Source organism: Mastigoproctus giganteus, chromosome 14 (genome assembly GCF_048544385.1).
Source record: "Mastigoproctus giganteus isolate SK-2022 chromosome 14, ASM4854438v1, whole genome shotgun sequence".
NCBI classification, from domain to species: domain Eukaryota; kingdom Metazoa; phylum Arthropoda; class Arachnida; order Uropygi; family Thelyphonidae; genus Mastigoproctus; species Mastigoproctus giganteus.
In genome coordinates, this window is record NC_143588.1 from 62,913,456 (window position 1) to 62,939,080 (window position 25,625).

A 25,625-nucleotide genomic window follows, 5' to 3' on the forward strand; every position below is an offset into this window, starting at 1 on the left:
TTCCTCTGGGGGCCCACTCCAGAGGAGGAAAAAAAAAAAGGGATTTCCCGTGGTGTTAAAAAATAAATAAATAATACATTTAAAAAATAATAAAAAATAATAAATAAAATAAAATAAAATAAAATAATAATAAAAAATAAAAAAAATTAGGGAATGTTGCTCCCTATTGAGTAGCTCCACCAGCCAAAGGAGTAGAATTATTCGTAGCCGTATAACTAGTTATTCTTGTGAAAACATCAGATGCAAACTGCTGAAGAGCAACATAAGAATTCTTGTCTTCCACCAGCAGTTTCATGCCCATGAGAGAGCGTAGAAACTGACAAACGAAGAACATCTCTAAAGTCATTATACAGCGGACATTCAAATGAATATCCGTTTTCATTTTCCCTGTATTGACAACTTCCATCCTAGAAAGACCAAAACGGCATAGTTTTTCTTTAAGAGATCCGTGTCCCATTAAGAGGAAGGATGTATATAAGTCTAAAGAGAACCGAACAGGTTTCTGCTTTACACAAAAGGTCAGCTCAGGGAAAAAATTACTAGTAACAGATCCAACAGATGACATATCCCAGCAGGTCTGTCACAGATTTATCATTTCATCATCACGAGGTACGTGTGTGTGTGTGTGTGTGTGTGTGTGTGTGTGTGTGTGTGTGTGTGTGTGTGTGTGTGTGTGTGTGTGTGTGTGTGTGTGTGTACTGTGTCAGGATGGTTCCCAGGCAAAAGCCCATCTCCACCTAAATAGTTTTACAACAGAAAATCTGTAAATTGGACCTGATAAATAAAAAGATAGCTAAGAAATAAGAAGAGTAAAACCTAATTTTGAAAAGAAAAGGGAGGGAGAAAATTACATTAAGTTCATATACTAAATCTAGTGCATAATAAATAGATTTTCGTATAGGAAAGAATGAAAGTATATATACGAGAGATATGTTTGTGAGTGTAGTATGTTGTTTATGTCAGGTCACTTTGCCATCAGAAAGCAGCTGGACTTTTCAACTACAATCTGATGCCCGTCCCCGGCACGAGGAGCCGGACCTGCTACTATATTAAAAGCTGGAGCGCCAAAGCGCAATTCAACACTCAACAGAGAAAGTGCAATACTGTTGAGTGCCAGCTGTCCAGACTTGGGCCGCCCAAACCCAAGAACTGAACAAAAAAAAAAAAAAAAACAACCACTAGAGTGGTACATGCCGAGGAACCCCAGACCCGACCAAAGGCTTCCAGGTCTGAAGTTCCCAAGCCCAGATGCAATCATTGAAGATTCTGGTTGTATACGGCCAGTTCAATGTCTGAAAAGTTTCTTATTATACATCTTCTGGAAAACACAGTATTTGCGAACACCTGTAAGGCCTGAAAGTTGTCAACTCCTTGCACCAATGTATGCACATTATCTTCATCAAAATTAGATATTTGTTCTTTCAAAAGATGCCTTTCTACTTTATAGTAAGGACAAGAAAATAGTATGTGTTGCCAAGTCTCTACCGCTCCACAAGAACACCATGGATCTGGCTCCAATCCTCTAGAGTGCAATTTATCCCGGATCGAACCGTGTCCTGTCAGCAGAAAACTGGTATACATAGTGGGGCAAAACCACGACGACACTTGCTTAGAGATAGCAAAATCTGCCACTGGAATAATCTTTCTAGTTATCGCTCCCACCTCGGAAGAACTCCATCTGGCTCTCCATATTCCAACCAAACCAGTCCAAATACGAAGTTTCTCCTCCTTTACTGTAGCCGTCAGATTTAAAGACAACCCTAGATATTGGGCAGGGATACCCTTCCTCATCGCGTATATCATTCCTCGGTATACCACGTATAAATCCAGAGGTAACAAGCCAGCTATCACTTGTAGCGCAGCCGTAGACACAGTCCTTGGCGCATTCAAATAGGTCAGCATCATTGATCGCTGCAGCGACATTAACTTACGTTGAGTCCTGATCTTAAGCACAGCCTCCAGCCACACGCCAGCAGCATAGGCGATAACTGGTAGAAAGATCGTTTTGTAATACAAACTCATAGTTGTTTTGCTGAGTCCCCACTCTCGCCTAGAAATTCTTATAACTGAACATATAAACTTCTTTATTTTATCGTTAAGATGTGAAACGTGCAGGTGAAAACCCATCCTGTCGTCCATAATAACTCCTAAATACTTGATATTAGACACAAAGGGAATTTTTTTCCCATCCAACACAACTCTGGGTGGGCGGTGATAATCAAAATGGTTTTTGAACACCATGAATTTGGTTTTAGTAGATGAAATTTTCAATCTGTTCAATGTAGCCCAATTAGAGAGATCCTCCAGGACTTCCTGTATTCTGTGCTCCAGCACGGTTCTAGACCCACCTGGGACCTCCACAATCAAATCGTCAGCATATGCCACTTGTATGCAATTTATAGCTTGAGACTTATTTAACCACTGGTCCAGAACGGCATTCCAAAATATTGGACCCAAAACGGATCCCTGTGGACATCCACAACCTACATATTTACTGAACATCAAGTGCCCTGCACATACTTTCACCAGTCTGTCACTAAAGTATGAACGTATAACTCCATATAGGTTACTATCACAATCAGACCTTCTCAAAACATTCAAAACGCTCTCCCACCACACAGTGTCAAAAGCACCCTCAAAATCTACAAAGACTACCAAAACATACTTCTCAGGAGAAGACTTCACATAATTAATCAATTTCTGTATCGCCTCCTCGGTTGAATGACCCTTCTTAAAGCCAAACTGAAAATCCGACATAGCATGACCGGCAGTCAAAACTTCAATTATTCTAGGAAGCAATAACCTTTCAAACAGCTTACCCAAGTTAGACAGAAGCGAAATCGGTCTGTAAGCTCGAGGACTCCCACGAGACTTACCCGGCTTATGTAAAATCTTGAGAAGAGCCACCTTCCACGATCTAGGGAATACTCGCTCCAGCAAACATTTATTAAACATATTTAACAAAACATCTGGACAAATCTCAAAAAACTTCAATAGTATTTTGTTTTCAATCAAATCCAATCCTGGACATTTTTTAGTGTTCAACCTCTCAATAGCTATACCAAGCTCCAACCTCGAAAACAAACCTATCTCCGACGAGCCGACATATTCCAAGTTATTTCGACGTATTCTAGCCTGATCATCTGTATCCAATTTTGGCACATCGTCAGGAAAAAGCTCCCCAACTATCCGCTGAACAGTACTATACCAATCCTCAGTCTCTACCCCGTGTGTCACCACAGTATTGTAGACTTCACCATGGACAAATTTATCCCGTGATAATCTGTAAATCAGACCCCAAGGGTCTGAATTACCCACCTCCTTTACCAATTTCTGCCAACATTCCATCTTGGCGCGAGCAATTTCACTGTGATACTGTCGTCTTAAGGAACGAAAATTTTCAGTAAGCAACTCTACATCCTGTCTAGACAAATGCCTACCTCGCTGCAACAATTTTCTAGCCCTCATCACCCTGGCCCTCAAAGCAGACAATTCTATAGACCACCAAGGTACCGGGACCACTTTAGACTGTTTTCTTTTAGCACAATGTAGCATAGCTTGGAATAAGTGATATTCAACGTGAGCAACCAACTCTTCCGCATTCAAGTGATTTAAAGATAAAACAAAATCTTCATTATATACCGATTTTAAATAATTCCCAAATTTATCCTATTTAACTCTTTCCATAGAAAATCTTCTCAAATTTCCAATACCAAAATCTCTCTTCATAGGGTTAGGAGCAATACAAAAAGTAATAGCGTTATGATCGCTGTTGATCAAATCAGATTGCACATCCCAATTCAATATTCTCCTAGCATACCCAGAAGAAACAACAGTCGTATCTATATTAGACTGTCCATGACAGGTAGAATAAGTAAAAGGCTTATCAGGCAAATTCTGCACACTTAAATTATGTGATAGAATCAAATCCTCAAAAAGAGATCCACGTGAATCAACAACACCGCTATGCCAAAAATGAGATTTAGCATTCAAATCCGCCGCCAATACCAATCCACCTTCAGCATACCTCGAGCAAATGCTATCCAAATGATACAAACAAACTGATAAGTCCGCCGAAGGAGAACAGTACGCAGAAATCAAACAAAAAGAAAAGTCCTTCAACGCCACCACTGCACACACAATATCTGCAGAACATTCACTAGTAATGACAGTCAACACAATATCCCGATTTAGGACCACAATTGCAGACTTTGGAGGAGCATCCGAAGCAGCAAGAACTCTGCATGATAACGGATATCCCACAATCTTATATACAAGTCCTCCCACTTGGGCCGTATAATAAGGCTCCTGTATGCACAATAAGTCAAACTTTCCCTCAAAAGCAGCAACTCTAATTTCGTCAGCTACAGCACGAGACCGCTGTCCATTTATCTGTCAAACTTTTAATCCTTTACGATAATTTAGTATCTCTGTGTTAGATTGCAAATAATTATTACTACTCATTATATGTTCTTCTGTCTGTCATCTCTACAGCTCTGATATATTCTGGACATTAACTATCTCGCACCGAATGATCATAACCTCTACCTCTCCTCTTACAGTTAATACATTTAGGGGGACTATCCTTGCTGGGACACTCTGCATAAATATGACCACTATTGGCACAGTGGCCACATGTCACAGTATTATGTGAACAACTCTGCGAAGAATGACCATAGCCAAGGCAACGAAAACACTTGCCCACCACAGTAAATTTTCTAAAACGGTGTGATCCAAAGCCCAAAAAGATTCTGTTGTTCTTAAACAGACATTTATAGAGACGTGGGCTGAATCCAATGATCCAGTTTATGACATTAGTTCCAGAGCCCGAACTAAACCGAAATGAAACTTCTTGATTAACCTCCTCCTGAGTGACATTATAATCTTGAAAGTTTTTGTACGGACAGAATCTGGTGGTTTTCCATTCCGACCATGTACGCAAATCAGGAGCAAGCGGATATGCACTTTATGTACAGTTTGGAGGACGGCAATGCTCTAGAGGCTCGTCGTTTGTACCACGAAATGTTCCCAGAGTGAAGATGTCCAGGCAGGAAAACATTTGAAGGTATCCATCGCCGCCTTTGTGAACATGGGATCTTTACATCTCGTGCTGCCGACAGAGGATGACCAAGATCTACGACTCCTGAAGTAGAGGAGGAGAAGATTTTGGATGTTGTGCATGCCACTCCTGGAATCAGCACATGCAGAATAGCAATGCAACTGGCTGTTCAACGTTTGACTATTTGGAGAATGTTGTGAGAACACCGACTGTATCCTTACCATCTGCAAGGTACAAGCCTTGTCACCAGCAGAATAACATGCCAGGAATTTTATGAGTCCATGAGACATTGATGTGAGGCCTGTATTCAGGCAGAAGGTGGACATTTTGAACAATTACTATAAGGTGGTGTGAACAGTTATGTGTCATAGACAGACCTTCAAAACTCGGAAACCAAGCATTTCCGGAACTATGTTGATATAAAATATTTTTATTGTCTACATATGAGGAACTCATTCCTGAAGTTATGCTGTGTATTTTTGAGATGCAAACTGCTGAATAAACAACTTACACAACCTCACGTGGTAAAATAGTATTTTTTCAGTTAACTTTTGTTAGGTTTCAAACCACATATTGTCCCCATCCCCTCACTGTTATAATTGATTCAGTTTAGTGATGGCTGTCATCATTTGCACCTTCTAAAGGAATAGATATATTGCAGTTGTGAAATATTTATTCTCTAGGTGATGTAACTGAACCGTACGTTCCTCCTGAAGGTGATGGAAAAGTTTCGCTTGTTACCGTGGCAGTGAGTATGGTTTCCCTAAAAATATTTAAACCTAGCTTAAAAACTAATGCAATGCAAATCTTAGTGATAGTGATGGCACCTTATTGAGTAACATTGTAACTATTTACAGTTGTGTTTTCTTTAAGCCTATTATTTATCTGTTTTGGTGAAAATTCTAGTATGATGAAGATCAATCCTCTCCAAATCCTTTGCCAAAAATTTCTTGTAATTTGCCTTCGGTTGCCTCCTTTGTCGCTTGATTACAGACTAGCTTATATCTACCATAGTCATCTGCATCGCCTGATATTTATACAGTGGCAGACAAAAAAACTGCATCAACTTAAAAAAAGTAACATTTGTACTGAAACATATAAGATATTTTTGATTACAGTCATTTTTGTTTGTCACAGAGCAAAGGTATTGCATCAGACAGTATTTGCAAGGTATTGCACCAGCCTTTTCTATAAATACGGCGTTGGAAGGGTATTCACACTCATTAATATCCTGTTTTGTGGCGGTATAAGCATGGCTCCATATGTTCAGTTAACACCAAGAAAAAAGTGTAGCTGTTGCTCTGTCTCAGGAAGGGCTTTCTATGCGTGCTATCGCTGATAAAATAGGCTGCCACCAGTCAACAGTATCCCGGGAGCTGAAATTAAAGTGTGAAACTGGTGATGTGAAGAGAAGGCCTGAATCGGGCCCTAAGAGAGTGACTACGCTTTCCCAAGATCAATATTGGAAACAGCTATGCCTTCGTAATCGCCATGCTAGTGCTTCTGATCCAAAACTGGAATTTGAGATAGCCTCTGGTGTTGAAACAAGTACACAAACTATCCAAACACGGCTTTCAGAATGTGGTCTCCATGCCTATTGGCCCAAGAAGAAGCTGTTGTTGACCCAACAAATGAGGAAGAAGCAACTTGCTTGGGCTAAAACGCATGTTTCATGGACAAAAGAGCAATGGGACACAGTCGCCTTTTCTGATGAATGGAAATTCAACCTGCATGGCTCGGATTGGAAGTGATATGTCAGAAGGTAAAAATCGGAGGCATACCATCCTGACTGCATAACACCGACTGTAAAGTCCCCAGCTGGTCAGATGGTCTGGGGATGCATAACAAGCAAAGAGGTGGGGCAAATTAAGTTTATTAATGGAATGGTGAATGCAGAAACCTACACTGCTCTCTTGGAGGAGTGCCTGAAACCGATTATTAGGAATCACCACACAGACGTCCAAAACTGAATTTTTCAACAGGACTCAGCACCTTGCCACACAGCAAAATTGGTAAGTTTATGCTATTTAGATTTAATGATGAGTTTGTCTTCTTGTCTCACAAGGCTTGAAACATACTTACACCAACGTTTTCCCTTGTTTTTCTCCCTTAAGGTGCAATCATACCTCAGAAATGCTGGTATTACATTGTTGGACTGGCCCGGCAACTGTCAGATTTGAACCCTATTGAAAATTGCTTCTACATAATGTTGTCTAAAATTGCCCAGAAGAAGCCAACAAGTAAGATTCAGCTGCAGGAGAGCATTGTAAGGGTGTGGTACCACGAAAGGCCTCCTTAGCTGAGTGGTCAGGAGCAGGAGTGCTGTAGCACACGCTCTTTGAGTAGACTGGGGTTCACGCCCCGACTGCTAAATGCGGTTATCTGCCAACCCGCACTGGACCAACGTGGCAGATTATGGTCCATTTCCCCTCAGCATCAATTGTTGAGGAGGCTTCCATCCTGCAGTGGGTTGATAATGGCTGCAGTTTACTTTTTTTTTACCACGAAATTGGGCAACTGTATATCCAGAAGCTGATTAACTCTGTCAGATCGTTTCAAGGTTGTCATCGCAGCTCGAGGAGGAACAACAAAATATTGAGGACTTATTTTTCTGATTTACAGTACATAATACCATTACGTTAACTTGTCATTTCAGTTTGTACACGTAAATGCAATAAAATGTATGTTTGGTTGTCATGATTGCCATTTGCATGATTTCTCATATTTCCATTAATTACGCATTTTACCCTTTGCGTCTGGCGCCTCCGTGGGCAGGAGCAGCAGTGTGTAGCACGCGCTTCTTGATTAGACCGGGTTTGAGCCCGTGACCACCAAATATGGAGGATGCGGAAAGGTCAGGGAATGACCATCGTATAACCCCGGAGCAATATGGCCTTAGTTGCTAATGCTCCTAAAAACCAAATAATAACAACAACAACATCCCTTTGGGAAGATATTTATGGCAGTTAGGTATATTAGGTGGAGTCTTTTTATTGGATTTCATTCACAGAGATATATATCCCATCTAGAAAATGCATTTTGATAATTTCTGCAACCCACAATGCAGTGCAAAACACATTATTTGCAAAATTCACAAGTGATGCAGTTTTTTTGTCTGCCACTGTATGTATCCAATGCATTTTTCTTCTCTGCCACGAGTCTCATTAGTTCATCCGACATCCATTTAGGCCTAAACCATGAACAGTATTTCTTAGTTGGAAAAAAAAGCCTAGTAGCTACCAAGATTACTTCCTTGAATGCTTCTCATTTAGGATTTTCTGCTGGTAACATCAGTTGGTCCCACTATACAGAATTTAAAAACTGCCTGAGACCACTGTAGTCACCCTGAATAAAGCAAAAACCCTTTCCTTTACTCTTGATGATAGTTACATCTTTGAGTAAATTCCATAATAGTACACTGTGATCACTGCCATATAGTGGTTCCTTTATCTGCAGATTCTTAATGCATCAATAATCACTGCTAATAATCAAATCGAGAGCATAACTCCCTCTCGTTGCCTCTCGAACATGCTGCTCTAGTAAACAATCATCCAATAAATAAACAGTCTTGCTAGTGTACGAGTGACGAATCCACAAGTTCCAGTCAATAACTGGGAAGTTAAACTCCCCCATTATAAGACATTTTGATTTACTGGCCCACTCTATTTCTCTGTACAGTTATTCATTGTAATCATCAGAGTCGTTAGGTGTGTAACACATCCTACCCTCATTTTTGCTTTCCCAGTTTTTGGTGTTACACCAAACTGACTGAATATTGCACTTTCCACCAATGCGAACTGGATGCACTTCCCTAGATTTTGTTTCTTAACTAACAGCACTTCTCCCTTCCTATTCTGTCTGTCTTTTCTTTACACATTGTACTCCCCAAATTCCAATTCTGCATTCCTTATATCTGTGTGACATCACGTTTCCGATATCCCAGCAATATCCACCTTCATTGTCTTGACCAGACTTGAAATTCATCAAATTTATTTACTATACTCTTAGCAATGGTGTACAAGCTTGATATACCATCATCAATATCATTTATAAATACAGAAAACAATAATGGACCCAATACTGAACCCTGAGGGACTCCACTAATAACATTAGTCCACGATGAGCAGTGTCCATTGATTACCACTCTCTGGCTTCTCCCCCTCAACCACCCCTTTATCCATAGCAGCAATTTGCCTCCAGTGCCACACTGCTCCAATTTGTGCAGCAGTCTTCCATCTGCAACAGTATCAAAAGCCTTCCTAAGATCCAAGTATATAATATCAAAGTTATTCTCTGCATCCAGTTCTTTTGTGACTGCATCATAGTATCCAATCAAATTGGTCAGGCAAGACTTCTGCTTAACAAAACCATGCTGTGTCCGAGCTATAACTGAAGTCTTGTCTAGATGGTCCTGCAGTGCTTCTTTAACCAGTGCCTCCATTAATTTTCCTGGAACAGAAGTTAAACTCACAGGTCTATAATTACTTGTGTCAGCCTTTGATCCTCCTTTGTGAATTGGGGTCACATTTGCACATCTCCAGTCGATGGGTACCTCCTCTGAGTCCAAGGAAGCTCTCATAATTATGGCTAAGGGTTTGCTTACTTCCTTTGCTGCCTCCTTTATTATAACTGGATAGATCCCATCCACCCCAGGTGCCTTTCTTGTGTTTATCTTCAACAATTTCTCCTCCACTTTACTCTCAGTTATTACAAGATTCTCTAGCTTACTACCAGAGTTGAATACACCTCTGGCAATCCCCTCGCTGAATAACTCCTCATGTGTGAATGGCGATGCAAAATATTCATTTAGTTTGTTAGCCACCTGAGCATGATCATCAACAGTTGACCCATCAATATCAAGTGGATCAATCTGATTCATCCCCTTCCTTCTAGAGTTTACATAAGTAAAGAACTCTTTGCTGTTTTTCTTTGCATCCCTTGCCAAAGATTTCTTGTAATCTGCCTTCGCCTGCCTAACCTCCTTTGTAACTTGGTTGCATATCAACTTGTATCTATCATAGGCTTCTGTGTCATGTGTTAATTTGTAAGTATCCCATGCATTTTTCTTCTCTGCCATATGCCTCATTAGTTCATCTGACATCCATTTTGGCCTAAACCTTGAACAATATTTCTTAGTTGGTATGTAAAGCCTAGCAGCTTCCAAGATAAGTTCTTTGAATGCTTCCCATTTTGAATTTCTGTAGACGTTGGCAACATCATCAGTTGGTCCCACTGTATAGAATTTAAATACTGTCTCAGTCCATTGTAGTCATCTTTACGAAAGCAATAACCCTTCCCTTTACCCCCGATGGTAGTTACCTCTTTGAGTAAAACCCACTTCAGCACACTGTGATCACTGCCACCTAGTGGTTCATTTATCTGCAGATTCTTAATGCATGAAGAATCACTACTGATAATCAAATCAAGTGTATTACTCCCTCTAGTTGCCTCCCAAACATGCTGATGTAGAAAACAATCATCCAATAAATCCACAAGAGCCTTGCTAATGTGTGAGTGACCAGCCCCCAAATTCCAGTCAATATCTGGGAAATTAAAATCCCCCATTATAAGACTCTCTGATTTACTGGCCCACTCTATTTCCGTGTACAGTTTCTTATTATACTCATCAGAGTCATTAGGCCTATAGCACACTCCTACTCTCAATTTTGATCTCCCAATGCTTGTCACACCAAACTGACTCGACACTGCACTGTCCAGCAATGTCGACAGGCTTCACTTCCTTGGATTTTATGTGTTTCTTAACTAATAGCATAACCACTCCTCCCTTCCTCTTCTGGATATCCTTTCTGTAGACGTTGTACTCCCCAAATTCCAGTTCTGCATTCCTTATATCTGTGTGACACCACGTCTCTGATATCCCAATAATATCCGCCTTTGATGCTTTGAGCAATACCTCAAATTCATCAAATTTATTTACCAAACTCCTAGCATTGGTGTACACGCAAGTATACATGCACCTGTTTCTATTCTTAGCTACCCTAACACAACCCATGTGTTTACTTGTAAATCAATGACTCCCAGCAGTCTTTGAAATATCCTGCATCTTGTTTTTCAGTCTTTTACTCATTCCAATAGAAGCAGTGCAAGAATCACTTTCACCTCAGCCAGTGGCTACTGTTAATCTATTAGGCTTTGTATCTTCCCAAGCTAGCAGTTTTCCGACCCACCTAACACTGCCTCGATAGCATCAGCAAATATTCTTGCACCCTTTCTATTTAAGTGTATCCCATCCCTGTAGAAGCAGTCTCTCCTGTTAACAAGTACAGTCCAGGCTGAAAAAAATTCTACCCTTGAACTTTGCATAATCTTTCCAGGGCCGAATTGATCGATAAGGCTCTCATCATATACTCCCTCTTATCGTGTCTGGGCAGAATTGCAGACACTTTCAAATTCAACCCTAATCCACGGCTTTTTTTCAACAGTGACCTGTACTTGTTAAGTAATTCTGCCAGTCTCCTACTCTTGATATCATTAGTGCCAATATGTACAACTATATCACCTTTTGTGCCCTTAAAAGATGATATCCGCTCTACAACGTCATCAACCTTTGCCCCTGGCAGACATACCCACCTATCCTTTTTACAAAGCATGTTCCCCGTTTCCCTGATAATAGAGTCACCAACAACTACTAGTTCCTTTGGGACCAACGCATTCTGCTTTGTGGGCTGCCGCTGTGTTGCGTGATGACCAAGTGCAAGCTCTGGCATTGGTGTGGGAAGCTGAGAGCTTGATGGGCCCCTCACTTTTAATCCTTCGAGGGCATCCACCCTGTCCTTCAAGCTCTCATATAGGCCCATAACAACGCTGAGTTGTGGCCTGATTTCCTTACACTCCTTGCATCGCGCACACACAAAGACATCCCCCATGGCAGTATCATGTCCCGTAACAGACTGTTCCACAAACATCAAGCAAGTAGTGCATTTTAAAAGGCTGTGATTCAGAGGGCAACTGCTCCCCCTCAGTTCTCCACTGAGCCACAGCACTCCCATTAGCTTGAGCCTTTTGCTTTGCTGCCCTGGTCTGAGTCATGATTTCAATTTAATTTCAATAAAATTTCAATTTCAGTACAAAATTAAAACCCTAAACTTGTATCCCAACACAGTTATAACGCTATATTTATGTTTCAGTATCGAGTGTTATCTACAAAATCCCTTTATATAACTTCCGTATCAAGTTAAGTATTAATTATTTATTTTTACTAATTATTTATGTTACGTAACCTAAGTAGTTATATGTATAGTTAAAAGTACAATTTAATTGACAATGAAGTTCAACAAGATTAATAGATTTTACTGATTAATTGACAATATTATGTACTATACTATACTATATTAAGCTTATGCTATCTAGTTCGAGATATTTTGTATCGTGTAACAATGGCGGCAATTAACGAACGGTAAACACGTGGATTTGATACCCTTACCGATACTAAGTAATACCTACAAAATCTCTATCTAAGTTACTTTAAACTAAGTATCGAAAATAGGAATATAAAGCTACTCTAGAAAATAAGTTAATATGCCAATTTAAGCTAATAAAAATAGAAAATAAATCAGAAAAAACTTCTCTGTTCCAGGAGCGGCAAAAAGCCACGTCCGCACAGGCAATTCTCGTTCTCAAACTCGATGTTGAGCAACCCCAGAGCAACGTATCAACTCTGTGGTACTACACTGACAGTGGTAGATAATGAAAGGGACCTGGGGGGTGGTTGTGCAGGCAGATATGAAGTTCTCTGAGCAGTGCAGACGGGCTGCAAGAGTAGCTCAAGTTGTATTGCCAATGATATATAGGAATTTTTCTAGCAGGGATGAGGAGGTGATTATTCCCTTATATAAGGCAATGGTCAGGCCACACCTAGAGTACTGTATACAGGCCTAGAGGCCTCATTTCAAGAAGGATGTAGAGCTGCTGGAATGAGTACAGAAAAGGGCAACAAGATTAGTGAATGGAACAAAGGGGTGCTCTTACGAAGAAAGGCTTAAGTTTTGCAAATTACAGTGTCTGGAGACTAGGCACCAGCGAGGTGATCTGATAGAGGTGTATAAAGCCTTGAATGGTTTGAGCATGCTCAATGCTGATGGGATTCTTCCTCTTGCTCAGAATAATCACCTGAGAGGGCATAAATTCAAATTGAGGAAAGACAGATGTAGGATAGACGTGCGGAAATTTGCCTTTATCCAGCGGGTTGTTGGTTGGTGGAAGAGACTTCCATCCCTTGTCCTGGAAGTTGATAGCCTAAATAAGTTTAAGGCTCAGCTGGACAGGTATTTTGAACGAACAGAGGGGTGAAGTGGAAGTGGTTATTTTTTATTTATTTATTTTATTTTATTTTTTTTTTTGGCTGATGCTGCATAAGCTTGCTTTCTTGCATCAAATGCTTCTACTAATGCTAATACATGCACCTGTTCTTACTCTTAGTTACCCTATACAGGCCATATATTTACTTGTTTCGTGATGACTCTCAGCAGTTCTTGAAATCCTCAGCACCTTGCTATCCGGGCTGCTCCTCATTCCAATAGAAGCAGTGCACGAATCCCTTTCACCTCTGACTGAGGCCATTGTTAATCTATTATTCTGTCTCCCCCCCCCCCAGGCTAGCAATTTTCTGACCCACCTAATACTGCCTTGATAGTATCAGCAAATATTCTTGCACCCTTTCTGTTTAAGTGTATCCCATTCCTATAGAAGCAGTCTCTCCTGTTAACAAGCACCGACTACTCTGAGAAAAATCCTCTCCCATGAGCCTTGCACAATCTCTCCAGGGCTGAATCGATTGAGACACTTTCAAATTCAATCCTAACTTGCGCCTTTTTTTTTTCAACATTGACTTGTATTTGTTAAATAAATTAGCAGAATCTCCTACTCTGAATGTCATCAGTGCCAGCATGTACAACAATACCTTTTGTGCCTTTAAGATAGGATATCTGCCCTACAACATCATAAAAGTTTGCCACTGGCAGACACCCTGCTCCTATTCCACTTGTCCTTTTTACATAATATATTTACCATTTTCCTGGCAATAGTGTTACCAACAATAACTAGCTCCTGTGCAACCAGGGCATTCTGCCTTGGAGGTTGCCACTGTTTTGCCTGATGCACAGGAGTAAGCCCTATCATTGATTTGGGCAGTTGAGAGCGTGATTTACCCCCCCCCATTTTATACAGTAGAACCTGGATAAGAAGTTTTCTAAGGGACTGGAGGTTTAAAACTTCTTATGTGGGAAAATGATCTAAGGGTATGAAATATTAACTACACAAATGAAAATGAAAAGATACACATACATAAGTAAAGATCATTTTTAAGTACCATTTCAGAATTAATAAATATTTTACTCTATCTATGGGAAACATTTTTAAACTGAGGATTTCTAATTTCTTAACATTCTGTTCCTTAAACTCATTACCAAATACTCATTACCAAGTTGGAAGGATGAGCCCTTTGTACTTTCAACATACATTAAAAGGTCACAATTACAATAAGAGAGAAAACAATCCTCCAAGTAAGTCAGAACTGTTCAGAAAAATCAGAACTGAATGGCAAATGCTTTACTGTGCTTCACATGATCAAAGCTATTCAATTATGGATATTTATGAAAACAATTGCAATATGTCGATTCCATTATATCAAAATTTTTATGCTAAAAAGGTTTTTAAGGATGAAAGAATTAGACTACGGAAAGTTGACTAATCGAACAAGTTAATGCGTAGCATAATTTTAGTTCGTAGTAAATCACTGAAGTAGGTGGCATCGTTTTTGTGATATCTCATGTTGTGAATGCCTTCACGAGTTGCCTTGATATTGAAATACCTAGAATAAGCAACATTTTGACACTGGATTCTTGAATAGGCAACACTTCGCCAGTGGATTCTCAGCAGATACTACCACCCCTGGGTGGTGGTATCTCTGCCGAGAATAAGTAACATTAGTCTTCTCAGTGGTAAAGCGTTGCTTATTTGGAGGTAGTACTATAATATCTGGGCAACTCTTGAAGGCATTCACAATATGAGATGTAAAAAACAATGCCACTTCACCTACTTCGGTGGTTTACTATGAACTAAAATGATGCTTGGCAATAACTTGTTCGATCACCAAATGTTTATATTGTTTAATATTTTTTAATATTAAAAATAAAGAATTTATATATATAAAAAAACATATTAAGTGGTAAAACGTCATTATAATAATACACAGTGTATTCTTTATTACAAGGTGAAATTGGGACTTAAGAAACCTAGGACAGGGAAAAATGTCTTATGCAGGAATTTCTTATTCTGGTTCTACTGTACTTCAAGGGCATCCACCCTACTCTTCAACCTCTCATTGACGCCGAACAGAATTGGTGAAAAAAGTGTAAAATGTAAAGTGTATTCGTGTCTAGCGGCACCAGTGGTTTCCCCCAACTCCGCATTGCTTTCATTGTAGGTGTAACAGTTCACTATAAAGGCCAGAGATTTAAAAGTGTATGGATTTTGTAAGTGTAGTGTTGTGTGTCGTTGTTCTTCTGGCCATTTAGCCGCTAGACCTCTGCTGGGGCCCAACGTTATCCACACTTAGCCTCGTGGAGGCAGACCAGGTACCCAGTAGTTGATATTTTACTCTGGCAGGCCCTGCCACCTAATTTCCTGAGATTTTAGTGGCTAGGGCCTAAAAAATAATAATAATAATAAATAAAAAAATAATAAAATAAAATAATTGCTGAAAAAGGTTTAAGCCGAAAGAGTTTTGTGTGCGCGGTTTGAATTTGGACATATTTTAATTTTTAACATTGTGTGGGACATGCGCTGGTGTATAGACAGAGTAGGGGAGGGAGGCTAAAGACTGGGGGGAAAGCCAGAAGTATGGGGCGTCACCACCAAATACGGAGGATGCGGAAAGGTCAGGGAATGACCACCGCATATCCCGGAGCAATATGGCCTTAGTTGCTAATGCTCCTAAAAAACAAACAACAAACGACAGAAGTATGGGGACAATAGAGTAGGTGTCCCCAAAAGCTGTGGGGCAGGCCCATGCCCCACCAGGATTAGAGAAGCAGGGAGTGGGAGGGGAGGGAACAGGAAACCGTCTCTCCCTGCCTGGGGATTGGGAATTAAAGGTGAATAGGACTAGGGAGTCCTATTCAGACCGCCATATGGCGTACTGCAAATAGTTCCTGCATTTATGTCCAGTCCGGGTTTTTTGTCACTTGGTTTGTTTGTATGTACTCATCTTCGTTGGGTAGTTCCTGTGGCTGTGTCTGACCAGGTTCCTTGTCACTTTGCTATTTTCTTGATCTTTGTAGGGTCCTGTTGGGTCCTTTGATCCATTTGTGGCCTCACTTTGGTCGGGGTTGTCTTCTTCCATGCTCATTTTGATTTCCTTTTGCTCTTTGCAGTCTTGTGGGGTGGTCGATTTTCTTCGAGTATGTAATTTACTTTCATTCATTGTGGATGGCAATTTCCGTTCCTCTTCGGTCGAAGACTTCTTGTGCAAATTGGCTGAAAGCCGCGTGGTCGTCTTGTGTCCAAGAGATGATCTTTGTTTTTTGGTATGTACTGTATTTTAGTTATTAGCACGCTTCTGTCTTCCTCATAGCACTCACAGTTGTGCATTATATGATGCCATGTTTTAGGCTCACCATAGGTGCAAGTTAGCTCCTCCGTTATACCCAGCATGTTCAATTTTGCCTTGAATGGGCCATGGCCAATTAGTTAGTAGGTTGCATTTAACCACGGGGGAGCTTTTGGATACATCTTGGCAACCAGTGGTATGAATCTCTTCGTCACTTCGCCTTTGTTTGATGCTGTCCATCTGTCCTGCCACAGCTGTAGCAGGTGAGCCACGATTCTATGCTTTTCTGCTTTGTGGTTGTTGTTTGGTTCTAGGGTGAGTCCATAGATTGTAGTGGGTGTTCCCTTAGACAGGTGGTACATCAGCCCACAGCGAGTCACCTCCAGGTCCAGTGGGAGGACTCCTGTCAAGACCTGGAGGGCAGGCGTGCTCACTGTTCTGCATGCACGAGAGATGATGAGCATAATGCTACGCTGGATTGTGTCCAGGTATCTTTTATTTACTACTGTTCCTGCTTTTTTGTACCATATCGGGGATCCGTAGGTAATGGCTGCGATGAAAATTGCTTTGTAGTACAGGGTTTTTCTGTTTAATCCCCAGTCCCTACGTGAGACTCTTGAGATGGATTTAAAGAAAGTAGTTGCATTCTATTAATGCTGCATAATTCCTTAGTTTTTCTTTCAGGTGGATGATGTGAGGGATGAAGGATAAATTACTGTCGATTGTAATTCCTAAGTATCGTATTTGTTTTGCAAGTTTGATGGTTGCTCCTGCTATCTTTATTTGCAGTGGTCTGTGGATGTCAAGCACTCCTTTCAGTAGAACAGAGTTCGTCTTCATGGGTGAGATCTTCAACATGTGTAGCTTTGCCCAATCCTGTAAAACCTGTATTGCCTGGTTTGCATGAGTCTTCAGGCCTGATCTGGAGTCCGCCTCCACCATCAGGACCAAATCGTCAGCAAAGGCCTGGCAGCTCACTTCACCTAAGTCCTGAGCCAGGAAGTCATCAAAGACAATGTTCCACATGAGCGGCCCCAGGACCGAGCCCTGAGGGCAGCCCCTGCGGACCCATCGAGCCACTTTTCGAAAATGTGTTACCACCTCAATTCTTTGGTCAGTTAGGTAATCCTTTATACACTTGTAGAGGTTTGTTGGGAGCGCTGCCTCCCGGAGCCGGCCGAGGATGCTCGGCCACCACAGGGTGCCGAACGCCCCGGCGAAATCCACTGCGATGACTAGGAAGTACTTCCTGTTGCTTTGGGTTGCTTTGAATATAAGGTTTTGGACTGCTTCTATGGTTGATAATCCCGTTTTGAATCCATATTGTTTTGGTGATTCTAGGTTTGCAGCTTTGTAGTGGCTCATAATTCTTTTATGCAACAGCCTTTCATATAGTTTACTCAGGGTAGTCAGTAAAGTTGTCGGTCGGTAGGAATCCAGTTGTTCCGGTGGCTTGTTAGGGTTCTTCAGGATGAGTTTCAGATTTGCGGTTTTCCAGGAGGTCGGAAATTTCCCCGCTTGCAGGCAGCAGTTTAGAAGTTTGTGCAGGAGGCCAGGTATGTGTTCCACAGCCTTTTTGATCAGCTCCAGCTCCAGGAGGTCCGGTCCCAGGCATTTCCTATTTCGCATCTGTGCTGCAGCATTTTGTAGCTCCTCCATAGTGAAGGGCAACTCCATTTGTTGCGATGTGTATGCCTCGTTCGCTTGGGAGATTTCTTCTTGCTTGTCACTGAGGTTGTCTGGGGGTTCTAGAATGATTGTATTTAGAATGTTATTAATTGAATCATCCCATGTTTTAGTGAGGGATCCTTGAGCCGTTTTTGTTGCCATCATTATTTCCCCCCTGGGAAATAATGATGGCAAATAACCACAAATAAACTCCCCAAGCTTATTTGTGGTTATTTTGTGTACAACCCCCCAGGGGTCCTCTTTCCGGTCGCAGAGACTAGTCGCTCCCACGAGGCTTTCTTATTTTTTTCAGCATTGCGTATTGATGTTGGTATTGATGTCTTAGATAGGCTACCTCTGCTGGTGGCCAGGTTCTCCGCGCCTTCTGGTATTCTTTTCTCTTTATTTGAACTTGCTTTCGCAGTCTTTGTAACTCCGGGGGCCACCACGGCATGACTCCTATGGAGGGTGTCTTCCTTTTCATCGCCATTTCCGCTGCAGTGATTATAATGTGGGTGACTTTCTCCTGCATCCTGTCTATGTTTTCCATCCTGTCACTCTCCCATCCGGTCACTTCCTCTTGTGCTTTGCGGATCAATTGTTCTCGAAAGAGCTCCCAGTTTGCCTTTTTGATGGCAAACCTGCTCGCCATGTATTTGCCATTTGCTGGTCTTGGCATCGTTCTCTTGATATTGAAGGTGATTGTGTGGTGATCCGATGTGGTCCAGCCGTTTTGCACAGTCCAATCGGTCACATGAGCTTCTATGTTTCTTGTGGTTAGCGTGATGTCTATGGTTGATTCCCATAGGGTGTTGCAGTATGTCGGTAGATTGAAGGGTTGATTCTTTACAGTGAAGATAGAATTTGCTAGGAACTCCTCAAGCCTCTGTCCATTCCTGGTACCTCGTCGGTCCGGTGTAGTGCTGTGCCAGACAGGGGAGCGGCAGTTTACATCGGCGCCGATTATGACTCTTTGTCCTGCTAGGGTTTCTTGCACCGTTTGTAGGTAAGTGATAGCGAAATTTATTTCTATTCCGGGTCTGCAGTACAGCGAGATCATATACAGGCTGCCAACAGAGCTAATAATATGGGCACATGCTGCCCATGGCATGCAGAGTTGTGGTATTTTTGTTGTGGTTATCTCCGGGTTCCGTACTACCACCGCCGCCCTCGGAGTGTCTTCGTTGCATTGTACAATTTTATATCGGAGCGGATAGCTCATGACTTGCCCTGTGTGAGTGTAGGGCTCCTGTATCAGGATAACATCTGCGTTAGCCTCATCAGCGCTTTGCCATACTTGGTCGGCCACTGCTTTGGCCCGCTGCGTGTTTATTTGGTGCACCACAAGGATTCCGTTATTAAATTTCTTATGGTGTATCCCCATAATTGATTCGTGACTGGTATGAACTCTTAGCTTTCTGGTAAGTTGGGCAGTTTGTATCGCGTGTGGAATGAGCATGGTCTAACCTCAGGGATTTGCAGTTGGTGCAGATGGGATCTTTTTCTTTCTTTGGGCAGCTGCTGTAATTGTGGCCCATTTCAGAGCAGTGGCCACATGTTGCTTCTTTTTGGGCACAGGTGTGTGTTGTGTGGCCGTACTTGCAGCATCGGAAGCACCTTGGTACATCCACACATTCTCTAAATCTACTACTGCTCCACTCTATGTATATGGTGTTTTGCATTCGTAGGATCTGCTATGCTTCGGGGGCCAGCTCTACCACCCAGTTGCAGTTTCCACTATTTCTAGATTTTGTTCTGTACTTGGGTATAATCAGCTGTTTTTCATCCTTGTCAGGTAATTGGTTTAGGAGGTTTTTCCTGTATATCTCTTCCCTTACACTTTCAGATGTCATATCCTGGTCAATATCAAAAATGATTACAGATGGCCCTTTTCTTTTGGGGGCCTCCGCGATAAGGCCTAGGGTGAAGATCTTGGTGTTTGTTATTATCTGCTGTGCTTCTTCTTTGGTTGCTGTTTCAGTAACTATTCCGGGGTTCCTGGTTTTTCGGATAGCTTTGATTCTAGTAGCGCCGAAGTCCTCTTTCAATTTCTCTGTGACTTTCTTCTTTATTTCCTCACTGGTGGATTTTTCATTCCCTACTGGTCGTACAACCACTATGTTGGGTGTGTGCAGAAGGGTTTTTCTTTTGACCGATTGACTTTTGGTCTGTACATTTGTAGGTTTCCTCAGCATTTCTGCGTAAGTGGGTGCTTGCTGTGGCATTTATTTTGCCCCACATTCCATGTAGGCCTCCAATTTGGCCTTATTTGTTATTGCTTCTACGTGGACCTTCTGTAGAACTGTTTCCAGCTTGGTCCAGATGGTCACAATTTCTCCTCTGAGGGCAGTGGTTATTCTGCTAGAAGATTCCTTCAACTTGTTTTCGAGCTGCACCCGGAGGACCAGCATCTGGTCCAGAACAGAACCTTCGGGCAGCGTAGGGTCCGTGGGGGGGGGATTCCGCATTTTTTGGTGCATCATTGGCATCCCATTTGTCCTCTGTAATGTCATTCTGTGTGGCAGCTACTTCATTTGTCTCCTTTTGCTCGAATTGCGAGCGTGTTTTACTTTCTGATTTCGGAGCAGTCGTTTTCCAATTTTTTCCTTTGGTCGGGGGGCTCCTGAGTGGGGGTTCTCCGTCTCTTCTTGGTTTTCTATCAATATCGAGTCATTATTTTGATCTTGTTCCGCAGCAACGGTAGTTCTGTCCGATTTTCTCTCTATTTTGTTGGTATTCCAGATTATCGGGTTTTGGGCGTGCTAGTTGAAAGTAGGGCTCCAAGAGATGTCAATGAACCCTAATCACAAGTCCGTAGGTTTATTACGTGTCTTACAACTGTTAATCGCAAATTTAAGTTCTCCCCTTGGTCACGTGGTGGAGGAGGGAACAGCCAAGTGCTAAAGTGCAGCCAGAGCGATGGGATTAGTTCCCTGTGGTGTTTTTGGGGAACGTCGAAGACGAAGGTGACATCACGATTTCAATGTGTCGCACAAGTAAGATGTTCACGCGTCACCATGGAAAGTTTATGGGAGGGGGAGAAGCGCAAAAGTCATGATTTTCTCTATAATATTGCTTTAAACACAGTCCAGAAATATTGGAACGTTGTTTCTGTACAAATTAACACAGGAGGCAATCACTATGAGAGCAACCTCCACAGTCAACGGCCAGATACCAGCGTGCCAGCCACGTTATATTGGTCAGCTCTCTATTTCCCTGCCGTCAGCCACATGGTGACCAGTGTAGTCTGGCAACAAAGGAAACAGATAAATTATGCTGGGATCTAACTTAATACCCGGTAGAATGCAAAAAGTTTCTCACCAAGGGACTCCTGTACTGTATATCTTCTTGAGAGAACACACTGTAGAACATAAACTGTAGTTTAAACACATTTTTTACACAAAAATCACGGAGCGATCTATCGTACGTCCGAACACAACAGCAGCCATATTGGCATTTTTTTTCCACAGAATTGGTGAATGTGATTACTATGAATACATCATAGTAAATACTATTTTGTTGTTTTTTGGTTTTTTTAGGAGCATTAGCAACTAAGGCCATATTGCTCCAGAATATGCAGTGGTCATTCCCTGACCTTTCCGCATCCTCCGTATTTGGTGGTGACGGGCTGGAACCCCGGTCTAATTAAGAAGCGTGTGCTACGCACTGCCTCTCCTTCCCACCTGGCTACGGGGGCGCCTAGTGTGAATACTGTGATATGGTCGCAAAAGAACTGGATACAAAAAATAATTCTGATATCATATACAGTAAACCCTCGATTTAATTGACCCCGATATAATGGATTTTGGATTTAATGGACCGGACAAATAATATTACAGTAATGTACATATTAATCTCGACCATATTATTTTTTTTAGGTTATACAAAACTTCAGTGTTATTAATTAAAAATTAATAATAATTACCTGTTTCCATTATTGTTTGGATAATTACCTTACTTTTATTTTTATAATCAAATTCAGGAAATTGTTTTTTATTCTTTCTTAAAATGTGTTCAAATAGCTGTTTTCCCAGATTACAGTTACAGATAAGAGCAGGCAGTGACTTGCAAGCTGAACGTGACTCGGGACACTAAACTGCAGGTCTACCGACTCACTTTGTTTCGGTCTCAGTCTGTGTCAAGCTGTCATGTGGTCAGGTTGTATACAGAGTGTTTCTGTGATTTCCGAAATGTGACTTTATTTATTAAATAATTTTGCAATCCTTACAATTTAAAATGGCATCAAGTGATAGAAGAGTTAAAAGAAAGCATGTGAACTTAAATGTGGCACAGAAATTAGAGCTGATTGAAAAATTAGAACAAGGCATCTCAGTAGCATGTGTTTGTGAAATTTACGCAGTAAAAAAACAAACTTTTTCTGATATCTGTAAATCAAAGGCCAAATTGCAACATTTTTCTTTAAAATACAGTGTTGATAGCCCTAATGTGGTTCTACAGAGGGAAGTAGAAAACACATGAAAGTTGCGCAAGATAAAAACTTAAAAGAAGCTGTGTATAAGTGGTATGTTCAACAGAGATCTAGTGGTGTTAATGTACGAACTTTTGAGTTTTGAAACTCTTGGAAAACACATGGAACTTAATGTTAAGGCAAGTGATGGGTGGCTCTGCCGTTTTAGAAAAAGGCATAGCATTGTGAACAAGAAAACCTGTGATGAATCTTTAAGTGCAGACACTTCACAAGTTGAGCCATTTAGAAAATATATAAATGAACTTATTAAATCTGAGGGCATTATTTTATCACAGGTTTACAATGCCATTGAAACTGGCCTGTTCTGTCGTGTGTTCCTGAAAATACGCTGGCCTACAAACATGAACACAGCACTCCTGGTCACAAGTTAAGTAAGGAGCAAATTTCTGCCTTATTTGTGCAAATGCTGATGGCGTGCATTACCTGAAGCCCATGGTGGCATGGAAATCAAACAAACCACGCACTCTTAAAGACATTATGAATCAGTTGCCTGTTATTTACACCAGCTCAAAGAATGTGTGGTTTATCTCAGAGATTTTTTCTGACTGGTTCTTCAACCACTTTGTCCCTGATGCGAGGCACTTCCAGACAGATATCCTGAAAATTTCCCCCAATAATGTAAGGGCATTGTTGTTTCTTGACAATGCCCCTGCTCAACCTAGTCCTGAGAAGTTAGTTAGTAAGGACAACCACTTTGTCCCTGATGTGAGGCACTTCCAGACAGATGTCCTGATATTTTCCCCCAATAATGTAAAGGTATTGTTGTTTCTTGACAATGCCCCTGCTCATCCTAGGCCCGAGAAGTTAGGTAGTAAGGATTGCAGAATTAAATGTCTTTTTTTGCCTCCTGTCACAATTTCAGTTATTCAGCCAATGGACCAGGAAATAATTGCAGCCTGCAAGAGGCTGTATAAGAAGAACTTTTTGGAAGAAGTAATGGTTGTGTTTGAGGATGAAGAAGATGCAGAAGAAGACACAAGAAGAGCCAGGACACTTCAGAATCTATGAGCCTAGAACATTAAATCTACGCTGTTTGACTTTGTAGATGGTTGGAAGGAGATGAAGACTACGATTTTGGCAAATGGTGGAAGAAGTTGTTGTTGTACAGTATTGAGCCAGATTTGGATTTTGAAAGATTTGGTGCAAATGACTTTCGGCACACCCTTGTAAATGCTGGCAATCGGGAAACAACTAAAGATGATATTCTGAAATGGCTTGAAAATGATGAAGGTGATTCTAGCTACAAAGTCCTCACTGAAGAAGAAAATGCGGACTATGTTCAATTATGGCAAGGCAGGTGTAGAAGAAGAAGACACTGAGGAAGAGCAAATTACACCAGGATGGCCTACACTGTCTGAAATGAGAAATCTCGTGGACATTGCCATCCACTAGTGGAGTTCCCCAGGGTTTGATGTTGGGCCCATTGTTGTTTTGTATATTTATCAATGATATTGATGAAGGTATATCAGGTTTAATGTCCAAGTTTTCAGATGATACAAAGGTTGGCAGGGTTGTTAACACAGTAAGGACAGCATGTTACTCCAACTGGATCTTGATAAGTTGGGCAAATGGGCTGAGAAGTGGCAACTGAAGTTTAACATTAACAAATGCAAAGTACTGCGTATAGGTAGCAATAACCCAAGAGAAACATAACCAACTGTGCGGTACTACATTCAGGGAAGTAGAAAGTGAAAAAGAACTAGGGGTAATTGTGCAGTTGAATATGAAGTTCGCTGAGTAGTGCAGATGGACTGCCAGGGCAGGTCATGGAGTCTTGTCAATGATATATAGGAATTTTGTTAGCAGGGACAGGGAGCTGATTATCCTGTTATACAAGGCAATGGTCAGGCCACACCTAAAGTACAGTGTACAGGCCAGGAGGCCTCATTTTAGGAAGGATGTAGAGTCACTAGAATGAGTACAAAGAAGAGCAGCAAGATTGGTGAGGGGAACAAAGGGGTGCTCTTACCAAGAAAGGCTTAAGTTCTGCAAATTGCAGTGCCTGGAGAATAGGCACCTATGAGGTGTATAAGGCCTTGAATGGCTTGAGCAAGCTGAATGCTGATGGTATTCTTCCTCTTGCTCAGATTAAAAACCTGAGGGGGGGGGGGATCACAGATTCAAATTGAGGAAAGACAGTTGTAGAATAGATGTGCAGAGATTTGCCTTTAGCCAGCAGGTAGTTGATTGTGGAACAGATTTCCATCTTTTGTTGTAGAAGTTGATAGCCTAAATAAATTTAAGGCTGAGCTGGACAGGCATTTGGAACGAATGGAGTGGTGAAATGGGATGATTGTTTTTTTTTTGGCTGACGCTGCATAAGCTTGCTTTCTTGTATCGTATGCCTCTACTAATGCTACTACATAGGGACATCTTCTGACCCTGAAATTGTCCCTTACTACAAACATTTTCAGCAGTTCAGGGCGATCATTATTAAGAAACAACATCAGTGACAAACAACTGAAGCTGGATGCTTTCTTTAAGCGAATTTCACTGACTCCCACTCCTGTTTCACCCCCAACTGCTTGTACATCTCAACCGTCTACAAGCAAACAGATGACACCAGTGCCTCCATTTGTGAACATTTCAGTGAAGCTGAAGATTCCCCCTTCACCTCTACCTTCAGATACTGAATAATGACTACTGTACTACTACCACTATGGTCACAGCAAAATACTGTTCAACTACACTGTCAAAAAGGTGAGAAAATATTACATATTCTTTATTATAATTTAATAATTTTATATTGTACAGTATTGTATATTGTATTAAAGCTTTTTTTTTTTTTTTTAAATTAAGAACAATAAAAAATGCCCCCCCCCCTTCCCCAGGTTACATTC

General features: G+C 41.3%; 1 protein-coding gene across 1 annotated transcript in view; it reads left to right on the top strand.

The window, feature by feature from the left end:
- Nucleotides 1-25,625, top strand: part of mRpL45 (mitochondrial ribosomal protein L45) — a 159,321-nt gene that overhangs the window by 81,394 nt on the left and 52,302 nt on the right. Inside the window, exon 4 of the mRNA XM_090388873.1 lies at nt 5,743-5,807. Coding sequence (XP_090244999.1) covers nt 5,743-5,807 — 65 coding nt within the window. The remainder of the gene's footprint in view (nt 1-5,742; nt 5,808-25,625) is intronic.